General features: G+C 42.8%; 1 protein-coding gene across 1 annotated transcript in view; it reads right to left on the bottom strand.

Moving 5' to 3' along the window:
- The window catches only part of Adamtsl3 (ADAMTS like 3), a 299,460-nt gene that overhangs the window by 134,188 nt on the left and 148,284 nt on the right, over positions 1–16,988 (bottom strand). The window contains exon 8 of the mRNA XM_051206607.1: positions 305–379. Within this exon, the coding sequence (XP_051062564.1) occupies positions 305–379 (75 nt within the window). The remainder of the gene's footprint in view (positions 1–304; positions 380–16,988) is intronic.

Genomic DNA, 16,988 nt, shown 5'->3' with positions numbered 1-16,988 from the left:
TAAAGCAAGAGAACAATTTATAGTACATACACACACACACACACACACACACACACACACTTAATAATCAATAATCAAAGAAAAAGGAGTGGTAGGGGACACTGGAAGGGTTTGAGGAAGAGCATCTGGGAAGGAGAAAAGATGTAATTCTATTCCAATTCAAAATATATTTAAAATATCGCCTAGAGTTAGAGACCCAGTATATTGGATAGAAATTGCCACCATAAGCAAGGAAGTGGGGTTTTGTTTGTCTGATGTTGATTTCAGGAAATTTTGTAGCATGCTAAGGTGACATTCTACTTACAAAGACGGGCAGGTCCTTTCACAGTAATTCTGACACTTCGACTGCCCAAAGGAACCGCAATCACATTTTCTTCCTCTAGAAAAGAACACAGACAAATGTAGTGAAAACTCATGTCCTAAAGGCCCATGAGTGTGAGCAAGTGTATGAAAACCCAGCAGTTTCTCGGAACATTGACCAGTGGTCCTGCCTCGGGGTAGATGCCTGTGAGAACCGAGAGCAAGGACTCACACAAGTACTTTCTCATCCACATTCATGCAGCACTGTCTACAGCAGCCAAAAGGCCGAGGCAGGGCAGGTGGCCATCCACACAATGACACCTGTGCTGTACCTGCAGCTAAAGCAAACTGACACATGCTCTCACATGGATCAACCAGGAAGAGGCTACACTAAGTGAAGCAGAACAATTGTAAAAGGACACAGAGCCAAGAGCCAAGTTCACACAGACTCGGGTGGGGGAAGGGAGAATAAGGAGTTTTTGCTAAGTGGGCAGGGAACTTCTGTTTAAAAGATAAAGGACATTCTAAAGACAGGTGAAGATGATGGTTCCCCTGAACCAAACACTTAGAAATGACTAAGATAGTGGTAATGTGGATTTGAGGGATGGCTCAATTAGGTCCTTGCAAGCATGAGGAACCTAAGTTCAATTCTCAGCACCCACATAAAAAACACCCGGTGTGGTGGCATATGCTTATAGTCTGAGGACTGGGGCTCAGTGGTTAAAGAGTATAGCCTAATCAGTGAGCTCTAAACCAATGAGATACTGTCAAAAGAGATGGATGGCACCTGAAGTTATCTCTGGCCTTCACACGCATGCAATGCATAAGTTCGTGCATCCCCCCAACACACACACACAGACACACACACACATTCATGCATCCCCTGATACACATATATGCATGCATTCCCTTGACATACACAATTCACTAACACACACACAGACACACACACAGACACACACAAAATGGTTAAAACAGTAACTTGCAAGTTACGTATATATACATATACATAATCATAATTTTAAAAATACATACAGTATAATCTTATACTGGAAAAGTGTTTCAGTATTACATTCTCATGTATGTGTAAGCTAGAGCAATACATACAATACAACACTATATTACATGCACATGTTACTTTGCGTGCGTTGGAAGATGACAGTGTACGCATAAGAGTGTGAGGCAGAGGGTTGTGTGGTTGCTCATTAGTGAGTAACAGTAAGACATTTCAGCTCCTCTGTCCTCCAAATGTGATAGGGAGCTCCCACCCAGCTGCTGGTGTTCATCATCTCTGAGAAACTGAGAACTAGAGGGTAGAGAACATTAGTGCACACACTTTCTGAATTTTCTGTAATAAGTGTCTTTTAAATAATACACAGTCTGATACATACTTTTAAATTAAACTAGAAATTTAAATTGGATAGACCAAACCTAAAACCATGTTAATAGCAAAAAGATGAGGGCTTCAGAGTTTGCAAACAGTTCTGTCCCAGATGACAGAAAGATGAGAGGCATCAGTGGTTCAGGATCAATGTAATTCTGAACCCTCACCAAAATAAAAGGCAGCCCAGAAATTCCGAAACCTTCTCCAAAAACAAACAAACAAATAAGAAAAAGGCAGTCCAGAAATGGATGCATATGAGCCCATTTGATTAAAGTTAAAGGTAAAAATATTGAATACACACAAAAAATAGTTTCTGAACTCTTTCAAAAGAATAACACACACACAAATAAATGAAATATGTTCTCAAGTGAATGGCTGGTTTGGCATTGAGATGTCTCAATGTATTGGGTAACCAAAGGAACAAAGGCTTGCTTAAAATCATCCCTATAGATAAAAAGCATTTTCTAAAATTCTGTATACACTGCTTTTACCAGTCTTATTAAGAAACATCCTCAATTTGGTAAACAACATTAGGGGCCATGGGCAGACTCAGTGGTGAATAGCTAAAATTATTCCCACAGGGAAAGGCAAACATCATTATCACTATTATTGTTCCTGAAGATTCTCATCAATGGAACTACAAAATAATAACGTATGCAAATGTATTTTGGAAAAAGATCTTAAAATTCTGTAGTTATAAAAGAGAAAAATTAAGTTCAAGTGATATTTTGATATTACACAAATGGCTTCCAAAAATTTCATTATCTAGTTATATATTTAAAGATACTTATGCATTTAATGGTATGTGGTATATACTATGCAAATACAGTGTATATTATTTTAATGCATACCATTATGTGTTACAGAATATTACTTAACTAAGTAAAGGTATGCTGCATTTGTTTATGTTGCATTTGTTTAACTAGGCAAAGATGTATTATGTCTGTTTATGCTGCATTAGTTTAATTATGCAAAGATGCATTGCTGTTTTACCTTGCCTGACTAGGGTACCCGATTGGTCTAATAAAAAGATGTACAGCCAATAGCTAGGCAGAAGATGGATTGGCAGGGATAGGGTGGGGAAGAGGCTGGTGGGCAGAGAATAAGGAGGAGGAATCTAGGCTTGAGAGAGAGAGAAGACAATGAAGGACAAAGAGAGGGAAATGCCTGGAGCCAGCTAGCCAGGCAGCCACCAGACAGACAGACACAAAGACATACAGAATGAAAGAAAGGTACAAAGCCCCAGACAAAATGTAGATGAAGAGAAACAGGTTAATTTAAGTTTAAGAAGCTAACCAGAAACTTGCCGAAGCTAGGCTGAGCATCCATAACTGTAGTAAGTCTCCATGCCACGATTTGGGGGCTGGTGGTCCAGGAAAGACTGCTACAGTCATGCATACAAGCATAACACAAGCTATTGCAGTAGCAGTGAGCACACTTGTCATCAGGCTGTGCTGCAGACTCCACTTCCCACTACAAAAAAACTGTGCTTTTCAGAAAGCCAATCACAGTTTGAGTCAGAAAATAAACACTACACCATCATGACACAGCAACTTAGAGAACTCGGGGATATTCTTAAAGACAACTGGAGTCAGGTTGAAAGGACTTGGAGTTAAAACTCCAAGGTTCCTCAGGTACCAACAATGAGACAACCATTAATAAGAATAATGATTACAGAAGAGTTAGTCACACAAAGTACATTGAAAGCAGTGAGTTCAAATAATACTGGAACAGTACTGTTGGCTACACAAACCAGTTTTCATTTCTAAAAGTGTCAGGACTTTCCATACAAACCACACTGCAGGGGAACCAGATAGTCGATGGCAGGATGTTTCTCTTATGGCAGTGTGTGAGTGTGTAAATGAACACTAGGCAGAATGTAATCACATGACAGGTCTTCAGCAACTCCAGAGCCACAAGAAAGAGGATGCAGTGAGCTTCCTGGCATGATTCATTAGGAACTCAGACACCAGCTCTTAGGAATTCTCACCCCAGCAGACCTGAACACAGATAGGTCTTCAGGTGGAGTTGATAAGTTTCTGTATCCCGATATTAAGTCTCTCCAAGGATGCAATAAATCAGAGCAGGCTGAATTGAAGTCCAGGTTTTAATCTGGGCAAAGAATTCCCTGGTGGTTCCAGGGGAAGAGGAGAAACCAGGAGGTCGAAGCATGTGGCAGGTTGGGTGGGGGGTACCATGTCTTAAGTAAACTGTAGGTGTTGTCTTGAGCATCTCAGGGAAAGGAGCTGACTCTTGGTGGGTTTTCTCAGGGGCAGGGTGTGAAGAGGGCTGCTCTAGGGGAGGGGGGCACCTATTGATGCACTGAGCATAGGGTTTAGAGATGGCAGTCCCAGGGGAGATTCCCCAACAGGAGTCACCTATTTCATACAAAGATACAAAACAAAGGGAGCAAAGGCAGTGTTGAGCCAATATTAAAATGCAATATGGAGAACAGAGACTAGATGGTAAATGAGGATTTTCTTCAACAAGAAAAGGTCAAGAGGAAAGAAGAAAGGACCAAGTGCTTGTCCCTTAAAAGAAAGAAAACAAAAGAAAGAAAAAAAAATACCAAAGATACCCAAGAAAACTCCTGGCTTTATTTGACAACTAATTTGAAGAGATAAGAAAACAGCAACAACAAACCAACAACAGAGTAAGAATTTCTGCAAAGGAGACAATGAGCAAACATTGCAATAACTGGCATTTCCAAAGCCCTGGAAATTAACCAAAGGCTTTCAAAAGACCGGGCAGTAATTACTCAAGAAAAACATAGAGTAAGAACAGCAAAGACTGTGGGATATCAACTTGTTTATTTTTCTCTTCCCTGTTTTCTACCCCCATAGTAACCTTTGTAAAAAGCCCTTAACCTGAGTGAGGGCCAGCAGCTTGCCAGACCCTACAAGAGTTGGAATGGGTTTGGAGCTCCTTAAAAGCCCAATTCCCAGTGGTCATTACTTGGCTTGCATGGTAGTTGCCTGGAAGACCCCACTCACTAAGCTGCTTGAGTCTGACTTGCGAGCTTGCCCAGTGCAAATAGCCTCCCCCATGGGAGTTTGACCAAAAAAATTAGAAGTTGTTGTTTAAAACAAGGCTATATGAGGTCACTGGCAACTTTATCAAAAGCCCTCAGTGGAGAGCTGGAAAACCATGTCCATTATATTCCTAGGAGTGTGTGGCTATTGGTATATAGGGCAGTCATATGTATGCTTATCCAGAAAGGCCTATAAGGACCTTGAGTTCTCATCTGTTAACCCTGAAGCAGAGAGTGAAAGTTAAAACTAAGATGTCAACTACCTGGTTGCCTTTTGGGAAACAACCCAACACACACACACACACACACACACACACAGAGAGAGAGAGAGAGAGAGAGAGAGAGAGAGAGAGAGAAAAGGACAGATAGAGAAAGAGACAGACAGAGAGAATTTCAAAGTATATGACAATAGAGAAAATAATCTGACACATCTGAGCATTTTTGTGGGACAACTAAAAAAACAAAACAAAACAAAACCACAAAGTCAATACCACAGAAAATGTTTTCTACATAATGACTTTCTGTACACAGCTAGAGCGGTGGGTGATGGATAAGTGAGGCTTACTGTGCAAATTATATATATATATATATATATATATATATATATATACATACATACATACATATATATATATATATATATATATATATATATATCCCAGGTGTGAGATCTACAGTAGCTAACTACATTAGTTAGCAAATTCTATTTGTATTAAAAAATTAAGAGAATCAACAGCTTAAAACTCAGTAAGAGCATAGTGTGAACATCTTTTCTTCTATGTATATGTATGTGTGTGTAGTGTGACTGTGTATGCCCATCTCTGTAAGTGTGGAGACACACCCATGTGTGCATGTGTACATGGAAACTCAAGGTTGATATCTGGGCTCTTCCTAGGTGGCTCTTTATTCTTTGAGGCAGGGTCTCTCAATCAAGGCCAGAGCTTACAAGCCAGCATGCTTCAGGAATTCCCTTTCTGGCCTTGTGGTGATAGAATTACATGGGTATGACCAAACCAACCTTACACATACATGGGAGTTTGGGGATCCAAGATCTGGTCTTTTTGCTTGCAGGGCAAATACCTAAGTGCTGAACCATCTCCTCAGCCCAGTAAAAACTTTATTTGGCCTGGTTGCACATGACTGTCAGAAGCACTTGTTTGTATAAGAAGGCTCACAATGCATTATGTATGTGTGTCCAACATTGAACGCACATGCATAGCAAACAGCTGTGATACAAGCAATGGACTGATAGTGTCTGCACTGCTAAAGGGCAGGCAGACTTGATTAGGATTGGTGGATGAAAGCATTGAAACTTTATCATATGGACTGCTGATATATCTTGTACACACTCAAACACTTTACCTTTGAAGGGCTCTAGTAGGCCAGAACATGGCAAACAGTACTGACAGGCTTTGCCCTTCATCTTTCTCTCTCCCTTGCTAAGAACAATTAGATTACATTCCTAAATCTAGTCTCCAAAGTCCTTCTCCTTGTTCGGCTACTGACTTATTCTGGAGACAAAACACTAAGGTCCAACAATCAAAATTCTTTAATTGGCTAACATGTCCAACCAGGACTTACCAACTCAACCTAGCACAGACTCCCCCGCCCCCTTGCCTTAAAACTCCACTCCTGGGGCTAGAGAGATGGCTCAGTGGTTAAAAACATTGCCTACTCTTCCAGAGGTCCTGAGTTCAATTCCCAGAAACCACATGGTGGCTCAGAACAATCTGTAATGAGATTTGGTGCCCTCCTCTAGCCTGCAGACAGAACACTGTACACATAATAAATAAATAAATCTTAAAAGAAAGAAAGGAAGGAAGGAAGGAAGAAAAGAAAAGAAAAGAAAAGAAAAGAAAAGAAAAGAAAAGAAAAGAAAAGAAAAGAAAAGAAAAGGAAAATCCACTCCTGCAGAAACATCTGTTCGGGGGCTAGAGATAGGCTCAGTGGTTAAGAACACAGACTGCTCTTCCAGAGAACCCAGGTTCAATTCCCAGCACCCATATGGTGGTTCACAACTGTTTGTAACTCTAGTTCTTGTGGACTAACATCATCACACAGACATACATGCAGGCAAAACACCAATTCACATAAAATAAAACTATTATTTATTTATTTTTAAAAGACACTTGCTTACTGTCTGTCTTTTAAGCCTCCCCACCCCCTTGCTCCTCTGGGGTAATAATTCTTCTTTATGCTGAGAGTTTGGTCTGTGGCTGTGTCCTGTACTGACTCTGGGGGTGAGGGTCAACCTCCCTTACAACTCCTGCCTAGAAGGACACAAATGTGAGCAATGTGATCACTGAGTAGTTTCTTGGAACTATGATTGATCACATTGCCTGCTGACTACTTTTGTTTCCTATGCCAGGATAGTCTGAACTTACTGTATTTTTGAACAGACAAAACAAAAACTTCCTTTGAGTAAAAAACTTGGAGCAGATCAGTTGGTGTGAACAGTGTCACTACAAATGTAGTCAGTAGTATCCTTGAGGAGTGTATGTGTCACCCCCCTGCCACACTTTCATGTGAAACCATGGCAGTTTAATTGGGGGGGCACAGGAAATGTTTGGAACAGGGGTGGGGGTAGGGGTGGGGGTAGGGACATCCTATCAGGGCACCCTTGTGCAGACTCTAGGGAAAGTGATTACACCCTGAACCCAAGTGCTTCTCTAGGCCAGAGTCCTTTGTTTCTGTCTACCTCAGTCTCTGATACAATGAAAGTTAGCATTTGGACACATGAATTAATGGAATAGGAACAAAACCCCAGAGTTAAACCCACACGGCCACAGCTGCCTGGGTTTGGTGTTGGTTTGACAAAAATATCCATTGGTAAAGTGTCTTGGAGAAATAGCCCTGGGAAAAATGAATGGCCTCATGTACCTTCTCACCCACATCTCTCTTCCCTTAAGATCATGCCCTCTCCTCTCTGTCCCCTTTCTATTTTCATAACACACACACACACACACACACACACACACACCATTTCAGCCTATATATGAATCACAGGAAACCTGCCGCAGATTCCCGTTCACCTTCAGGGATTTGACCCCAGTGGGACAGTTTGGAACCAGAGGGCCTGCTTGTCTGGCAGCCCCAAGTGCTGCTAAGGATGCTGTACCATAACACTCCATAGGGCCAACGGGTCAAACCCAAGGTCATCTAGGGCAGAAGCAGAGGCCTGATGTGATCACAAAGGCATTTCAGCACTTTCTCTTCACTGACTTGTATGTGTCCCGGTGTAGCTCTGAGGGGTGACCAAGTTTGTATCCTGTGAGGCAGAAGCACTGGGGTAGGGAGGGAGGCAGAGTCCTGAGGTACTGCCTAGAGGACCTAAAAGTCAGCTTTAACATGCCTTCAGGTGGAGCTGAAGGGGACTGTTGAGTTTTAGAAAAGCCTTTCCATGCTGAGCAGCAGGCTGTAGGGAGGCTGTGATCTGTGGAATGAGCGATGAGGAAAAAGTGAAGGCAGCCTATGTAAACAATCTCTCAAACACTTGGCAGCAGAGGTCGGTAAAGGATTTGGGCAGGAATAGAGACCGGTGTGTTTAAAAGAATTTTCTTGATATAGTCATAAAAAAATAAATGATGAGAACACATTTCATATAAACATAAAATTATACACTCATCTATTTTGATATGCACATATGTACCTATAGACGTGTATACATAGACACATTTTAAAAATTATACTTTAAAGATGGGAGAGACCTGGTCCCATGGAGCCCTAATGGAAAAGGGAGGGAAGATAAAGGCCAAGGGCCTGATGGGTGGAGTGAGGTCTCTGAGGAAACAGAGGGGCTGGACTCCAAAGAACCAGATGGAGGGATTAATTAGCCTTGGAAAGGAAGGCAGCCTATGCCTCTACAGCAGGAGGGGGAGGGACTGGTGCAGCTGTAGGGTGAGGCCTCTTTTGCTGGTTCCTGGTTTTTATTGGGATATATATATATATATATATATATATATATATATATATATATATATTTAAAAGATACTCTATGGAACCTAGAATACAACCACTTTTAATTTATTTTATTTATTTATATCTTTTTTAGTATTAAAAATTGAACTGAGAACCTTCCATCTACCACTGAGCTATATCCCCAGTCTTCCTCTTTTTATTCCAAGACAAGCCCTCACTAAGTTATCAGGGCTGGCTTTGAACTCACGCCTCTCCAGGACTAGCTTAGAACTTGGAATCTTCCTGCCTCAGCCTCCCAAGTAGTAGGATGACTGGATCCAGCCTTCAGGTGTAGTTTTGAAACTGGGTTTTTATACATACATTATACATAAACTACATGTCTTCATATAGGTTTGCCTGTGTTAGCTTTCTGTCTCTGTAGGAAATAACTGTAGTCAGAAAAGCTGTGTTTGAGCTCATGGATTTGGAGGTTCCAGTTCATGGCCCTGTTGTCTTGGAACTGTGGTGAGCACATCATGGTGCTGAGTATACAACGGACTAAAACCGTCCATTCCTGGCTGCTGGGAAGCAGGGAGAAGATCCCAGGATCCCAGTATCCCTGAGGAAGCAGAACCCAGCAGGAAGCATGGTGGTATATGTCTGTAATCTCAGCAATATGGAAGCTGAGGCAGCATGACTGCCACAAGTTTGAAGAGGGCGTAGACAACACAGCGAAATTCTGTCTCAAGAAAGGAGGAAAAAAGAAAGCAGATTTGTGACAAAACTCTTAACCTTCTCCACCAGACCCTACCTCCTAAAGATGCCACTGTCTCACAGTGACTACAGCTAGAGGCTGGTGACCAAGCCTGGTGTACTCTGGGGTGGGAGGCAGCTAAGATTCAAGCCATAATACTGGGGTTTGATGCACTGCTAGTTGGACAGACAGATGTAGTGGCACTTGATTGACAAATTTTAGACCATGGATGGATATAAAGCATTTGTCTCTGCTTTTTGTTGTTGTTGTGACCTACAAGCTGTCTACTCTGTCATAAGCTTTATTTCCAGTGATTTATTTGTCCTGCCTGTTAGGATGGGCAACTTCTAGGCCTTCTGGCAAACTCCCCCTAGGTCTGGTGCTAGCCTAGAGCTTGGGATCAGGCTGAAGCAAGGGCTAGTATAGGAAAAGCAAGAGTGGGCTCAGAGAAGCCTTCAGGAATCTCCCACCATGGTTGCACAGATGAAGGTGCCAAGCAAGTCTGAGATACCATCAAATTCTACCCATCCCATCATCCTGGCACAACCCAGTGGCTGAAGTGTGTCCCATGGACCAACAGCATCTTCTGTGTTCCAAACCATCATATTAGTGGCAAGAAGCCCACATCTGGGAACACTCAGCTTTGGAGGTGGTGGTGGCGGCCAATGGTTCCTGCGGGACGCTGATTATTTTGGAATTCTTCCCAAACCTTCTCATTGAAATTTGTCCTGTGATATCCTTGATACTGCCAATGGCTACACCATCTTCCAGGGTTTTTCCTCTCATTCTTTAGGTGGGATTTGCATCATTTTTATACTACACACTATAGAGAGAGGCAATGTAGAACAGGGAGGTTATAAACCCAGACTCTGGAGCCCAGCAACAAGGGCTGGAATAGCAGTAGCTTGACCTAAAATTGGTGTGTGACCCAGAGCAAGTTGCTTATCTTCACTGCCTCGAGTCCACCTGTGAAATTGTAAGAATAGTTGCTCTAAGAAGATACCTTCAGTGTTCAACAAGAAGTTTTTGTAAAAGGTTCATAGAGGAACCTAGGTGACACTCGGAGCTGGGGTTGGGGGGCTGAGCATTCATTGTGCCTCCAGGCACCGTGCTAAGAGACTTGAGACAAGCTGCCATGTTTGTGTTAGTGGATCTATCTCTGTAACGAAGAACACTGGATTTGTTCATGTTTCAATGTTTTTACCAATATCATGGAGCTGAGTTTGAACCACAAACTCCACCTTTAACTCTTCTTCTGAGAGCCCAGCTTACCTTATGCCCCAGTGGGTTCATTACAAATGGTCCTTATGCCACCACTGTTTGATTTTACAGTCACTACGTAGACTTGTAATTGAATTTGCAGACACACACACACCATTCTCAAACTCAACTGTTCCCTCTTATTTTTTCATTTTTTTCAATCTCTAGTTTCCTGCTGTGGATCATGGCTTTGCTAAGTCACAAGATACATAAGAAACAGATCAGGGTGTGGTGACATACACTTATAATCCCACCATTTTAAAGGCAGAAGGGTCAGGAGTGTAAATCATTCTCAGATACATGAGACCTTGTTGTAAAACAAAAAAAAAAGTTGTACAGGAAAAATAAGGATTCAGTAAGTAGCAACTATAGGCCCCCGTAATCTATATATCAAATTGCTTATTTTCACTAATAATCCCAACTAGTCATACATGTATATATTCTAAGATAACTCAAGGAAAAAGAATTACAAGGACCCTCATTTAGCAGTATCTCTATTTTCCTATTCCGTGTGTGTGTCTGTGTCTGAGAATGAGAGAGTGCGTGTGAGATCTTTTCTGTTGGTTGAACCTGTTTTTGCTAAATGCTCTTTTGTTCAAAGATTTTCACGTTTCTTTTCTTTACCCCGTGCTGATTAGTCTTGCCAACTTGGCATAGACCTAGACATCTGGGAAGAAGGAGTCTTAATTGAGAAAATGCCTCTACAAGACTGCCTGTAGGCAAGTCTGCAGCACATTTTCTTTATTAATGATTGGTGTGGGAGGGCCCAGCTCACTGTGGGTGGTACCATACTTAAGCAGGTGGTCCTGAGTGAAATTAGAAAGCAGGTCAAGGAAGCCAGTGAGAGCACTGGGGAGCAAGCAAGTGAAAAACATTCTTCTATGGCCTCTGTATCAGCTCCTGCTCCCAGGTTCCTACTTTGAGTCCCTGCCCTGTCTTTCCTCAGTGATGGAGTAAGAACTGTAAGTTGTTCCTGGTCATGGTGTTTTATTACAGCAATAAAAACCCTGAGACACCCCTTATCTATATTTTCTTTCTATTACCTAAATACACACACACACACACACACACACACACACACACACACACACACATGCACAGGTTCTCATACACAAACACAACATATATGTCATTCAAAGGAATATACAAGTTTCTTTTTCAGGAAAAAAGATATCTAAATAGATACTATTGTTCATAATAGTTAGACCCCATAAAGCTGCAAATAGTATGCTTGCCATTACAAAAAGCTAACAGGTATGAAAGTGTTTGTCATCAGCAAAAACATGGTGGTTGGCACTGCCCCCACATGACCTCAACCATCTGGCATGGCTTAGACTAAAGGTAGCACCTTCTGTCACACCATGAGTAGCAGAGGCAGACAGCTTTTCAGAACTATGGTATGAAATCTGTCTTGAGTCTGGCTGTCACTCTGTGGTGCTGTGGTAGGCTGTGTATAAGGGAGAGAGTCAGCATGTGGATCCCCATATTCTAAAGCTGCAGGCAGTTTCCAGGCTCTTTTCCACAAATGGAGATAGGAGAGATGAAATGAACCAATGAGCTAAAGCAGGAAAAGGAATAGTAAGAAGAGATAGCATCAAGGGGGATAGGAATACAGCAGGACGAGTCAATGAGAGCAACAAGCTGCAAGCCAGACGTGGATTCCTCTGTACCCTGCCGGGGCCACACATCCTCCTACCACCCCTGAGCCATAAGACTACAGTCAAGCATTGCTGAGTCTCTGGCTTCCATGCCAGTGTGTTCTGAACATGAAGCCATGTTTATTTACAGGCTTAAAATTCCTTTACTACAAAAGAGTAAGGCACCAGCAGTGTGTCTAGATGAATGTGTCTTGATGCTTACCTCCATGACTAACTGAATAGCAGGCAGTAATGGTGTGTGTGTGGTGTGTGTGATGGGAGATGTCATTCTGTAAAATGTTTCTCTTATTGGTTAATGAATAAAGCACTGTTGACCAATAGGGAAGCAAGAAAGATAGGTGGGGCTAGGAGACAAGGAGGATTCTGGGAGATGTAGGAGAGAGGAGACGAAATGTAGGACGAAAGAGGAGTAAGAGGTCTAGACCCTCTCTCCGGTAAGATAAGACCACATGGAAACACTTAGATTGATAGAAATGAGTTAATACTTAAGAGAGAGCTAGCCAATAAGAAACACTAGTAAGAGGCCAACAGTTTCATAACTAATACAATGTCTCTGTGTTATTTGAGGCTGACACAGCTGTGGGACCAGGCTGGCCTGAAAGTGCCCGTAACGTGTGTGTGTGTGTGTGTGTGTGTGTGTGTGTGTGTGTGTGTATGTGTGTGTATGTGTGTGTGTGTGGGGGGGTTCAATACAAAACCTCTACTCAGATGTTCCACAAAATCCTCTTCTTTTCTGCCTGAATGTGGCATCTAAGAAATTAAGAATCTGGAAAGACTAAATTTGTCAATTGTCTTGAGTGGGGAAACTGAGGCTAAAGAGCAGAAGTGTTAGCCAGAGGTTCATAAGAGTCACCTGGGAAGTCTGGTGTATACTGACCCCCTGACCCACCCCCAGGAAATTGTAAAATTGCCTGGCAGAAGTGAAGATTCCAAGATGGGACAGGCTGTACAGATGGTCTTGATTTGCATGTGGATAAGGACCCATGAAGCTGGGCTCCACCAAGGAGAAGTGGGGTGGGTTGGTGGAGGCAGCCATGCCCATCTCTGTTTCCATTTCTGTTCCAGCCGCATCACTGTAATCTTGGGCACATCTCACTTTATGCTCATTCAGCCATCTTTTCAGGATAGTTTGGGAGAGTATCTGAGCACACAGACCTGAAGCCAAACCATTCTAGCTACTCATGAGTTGTGAAGCCTAAAAAAGGCACTCCATTCCCTTTGGATAATTTCTCCATTTGTCAAATGGAGAGCCCTGATGATATGTGCCTGATAGCAGTAAATCAGAACATTCAGAGGGGAAAAATGTGCCTGACACAAAATGGACATGCAACCACTGGAGGGAGACAGCAGCAGCAGCAGCAGCAGCAGCGGCTGCAGCAGCACCCTGACAACTGTTAGCTGATGTGGTTGGTGGGTGTCATGTCTCCTGGGTGACACTGGGAGTTGTGGGGTTTTCATTTCATTCAGTGACCTCGAGAATTGCTGCCATGCAATTGTAGGTCCAAGTGGGCTCTTCTCACCCATTTAGGTCAAGACAATACCTGCTCTCTGAGAATATACCAGGTGTCATGGGCTGGACTAATGTGAAGGGGACTGAAGGAAGGAGCTCACACACCAAGAAGGGAGTTCAGTATACTAATAAGAAGCCTAGCTCACAGGTGTTGACAGTGGACTGTACAAGTACCAAAGTAACCAAGGAGATTTCGGAACAGAGAAGCAACTTCACACCAACTCACTTTGGCGGGACATAGAAATGTCCTCAGGCTCTTTAAGCCATCTCTATGAAATCTTTTCATTAAAATTTTGGAAAACTATTTCATATGAGAATTTTTAAGTCTCATTTCTCCAACCCCTATTCAATCCCAGAGTCTATTTTTAGAAACAAGAAATAAGCTGCAGATATACTTTTAAGAATCACCGCCCTAGAAAAGGTCTCAGTACTGTGCTAACACTGTGTAGATGAAAGCCAAGGCCCCAGCTTGTGAAGTGTCTGGCCTGTGCTCGCCACTGTTGGCAGCCAAGCTGAGGTCATTACAGTTCTATCTGGCACCTAGGCAAAGCCTATTGCACAACGCCATCCAGCACTCCTGACATCATAGTAGGGAGCAGAACCACGCCTGGCTCAGTGCATGCCATCAGTTCCATGTTAATTGAACTCCAAGGCTGTGCTTAGTACTAGCCCAACATTAGGAATAAACAGACATCATAACACACCTGATGCTTACTCTTGTAAAGCTTTCCTACTATGAGATGCAAGATAAACAAGAAGGAAAGCAAGCACGAACTAAACAAAAGAGAAAGGCTGCCTTCAGGCAGATTGAATGTCTGTCTGAGATGCAGCTCGACCCAAAGAGTGGGAACTAGATAGACATGATAAGAAACTGAAAAAGCATATTCCAGGCCATGGATGGGTGGGTGCAAGAGAGAATGCACCAAGGTAGAAATGACCCTTGGTATTTTAGATTCTTCCAGAAACCCAGTGTGATTGTACCTCAATATGTGAGAGGCAAATGCCAGCACAGAACATTATGGAGGTCAGATGACAAGGGCTTTGGGAAGGGCTGTACATTTCTCCAGAAACACAGCATTATTTCACAAAGAAGTGGGAAGTTCATGGTCTACCTGCTTTGCTGTGGAGTGTAACCTATGATAATCCTTCTCAACAAGGTCCACATGCAACTTTTCTTTCTTTCCATGGGAAGCTAGATGATATTTGGAAACATGCAAATGAGCCAGGCAAGACCTGACTTTGAATTGCTATTTCCAAGCTATTTGCTCTGTGTCACAGGTAGGTTCTGTGAATGGAAGGAACCATCCACTAAAGTTGCAATGGCAAGGGAGGGGGCTGGAGAGAAAGTTCAATCTTAAAGAACACTTTTGCACAGAGCTTGGACTCAGCTCCCTGCACCCACATGGTGGTTCACAAGCATCTACAATTCTAGTTCCAGGATATCCAACACCCTCTTCTGACCACCTCCCCAGGCACTAGGCAAACATGTGGTACACACATACATGCAAGCAGGCAACACACACACACACACACACACACACACACACACACACACACACACACACTAATTTTTAAAAAGCAGCAACAACTTTTGTTTGATTCTTCTTTCACCAGCCAAAGATCCAGTGGTGTCAGAGTATTATCTTCAGCATCTTGCCACAGAAGGATGATTGGGGAGGCAGATGGTGATGAGAATGGGGAAGAATGAAAATCAATCTGTTTATCTGCTAGCAAATCCTTTATCTCACATTCAGTCTTCCCTACCATGGATCACATTGAATTTGTAGGTTACCTTTGGAAGTGCCAATCAAAGTAGCAATGAGCAATGTGTGGTGAGGAAAACTCATATGCATTACACTGTGAAATAGCCTTGAGGTCTGTCCAGCCTGGAATGTGAAAATCAGGATGCTGAGGGCATGGTAATTATCACAATGTCCAAACTCAAGTGAAGAATGGATATCCCCATCTGGCCTTAGGTACCGATGGTACCTAAGTATCGATGATAAACTTAGTTATCAATTGGCAAAATGGATGAAGAGCCCAGAGCAGACAAGCTGGGCTAGCATGTCCCAAAGTAAGGGACAAACATGGAAGTCCCCAAGTGTGTGTCAATACTCACATAACTGTGTAACTGTGTTAGCTTCTTTGTTGCTATTCTTATGTAATTACCTTGACTTATTCATGTGTGTGTGTGTGTGTGTGTGTGTGTGTGTGTGTGTGTGCGCGCGCATGCGTGTGTCAACCTCAGAGACTAGATGGGGCTTTGGATCTCCTGGATCTGGAGTTACAAACAGTTGTGAGCGTCCAGATGGGTGCTGGGAACTAAACTCAGGTCCAATGAAAGAGCAGCAAGTGTTCTTGATCACTGAGCTACCTTCCCAACTTCATCATTTAAAACATTTTACTTAATTTTTTTTTAATACTAAAGACCACCAGAGTTTTCTCCCTTGGAACTTGAGTGGCTTCCAGGTTCTTTTCCAACATGCAAATCTATTTATGCTGGTTGTTAGTTCAGTCCCCACCTGACTCCGAACAGGAAATTGGTGTGTTGTATCTGGATTCATTTCTGATTTTTCTCATAGCTAAGGCTTTGGCTCCAGGCTCTTATACCTTGTGTCTGCCTCACTGCATGATGGAACTGATATCCTGTAGGCGTCCTTCTGCACTCTATCCAATGGGACACTGTGCCAATAGCCTCTCCTAGCCATGTCTTCACTCAAGGAGAGTCCCGGGGAAGGCAGGAATGATTGCTTGGCAAGACATGGGCTTAGAAGCTACGTGGACCCTGTAGGCCTTGGAGATGCACACTCAGAGGGGCCAAGGCTTCATTTCCCACATTTCTTTCACACAAAGTGTGATTAAGGGAAGTGCTTCCATATGGCCTAGGGAACTCCCAGCCAAACTGGCTCCAGCTGGCCAGTTTCAGAGCCACGGCAGACAGGATGGGGCCACCAAGAGAAAGAATCAAGAACAGGAAGCACTGAGCTTTCATGTAAGCATGCTACCTTTAGCCTTAGCCTTGGCACATGGGCTTCCAAGTGGAGGAAATGCCAGCATTTGCTGCATCACTCATTCCTTGTCACAAAGGGTCTGCCTGAGCACTCTGGCTTCCCTTTATGTACAGAAATTAAGCAAAAACATTAGACTTTTCTGGGGTTCTTAAATCCCAAATGGGCAAGAAGATCTCCAAGGCT

Source organism: Phodopus roborovskii, unplaced genomic scaffold (genome assembly GCF_943737965.1).
Source record: "Phodopus roborovskii unplaced genomic scaffold, PHOROB, whole genome shotgun sequence".
NCBI classification, from domain to species: domain Eukaryota; kingdom Metazoa; phylum Chordata; class Mammalia; order Rodentia; family Cricetidae; genus Phodopus; species Phodopus roborovskii.
Note: the sequence above shows the minus strand (reverse complement) of the source record. Positions and strands in the feature narration are given on the sequence as shown.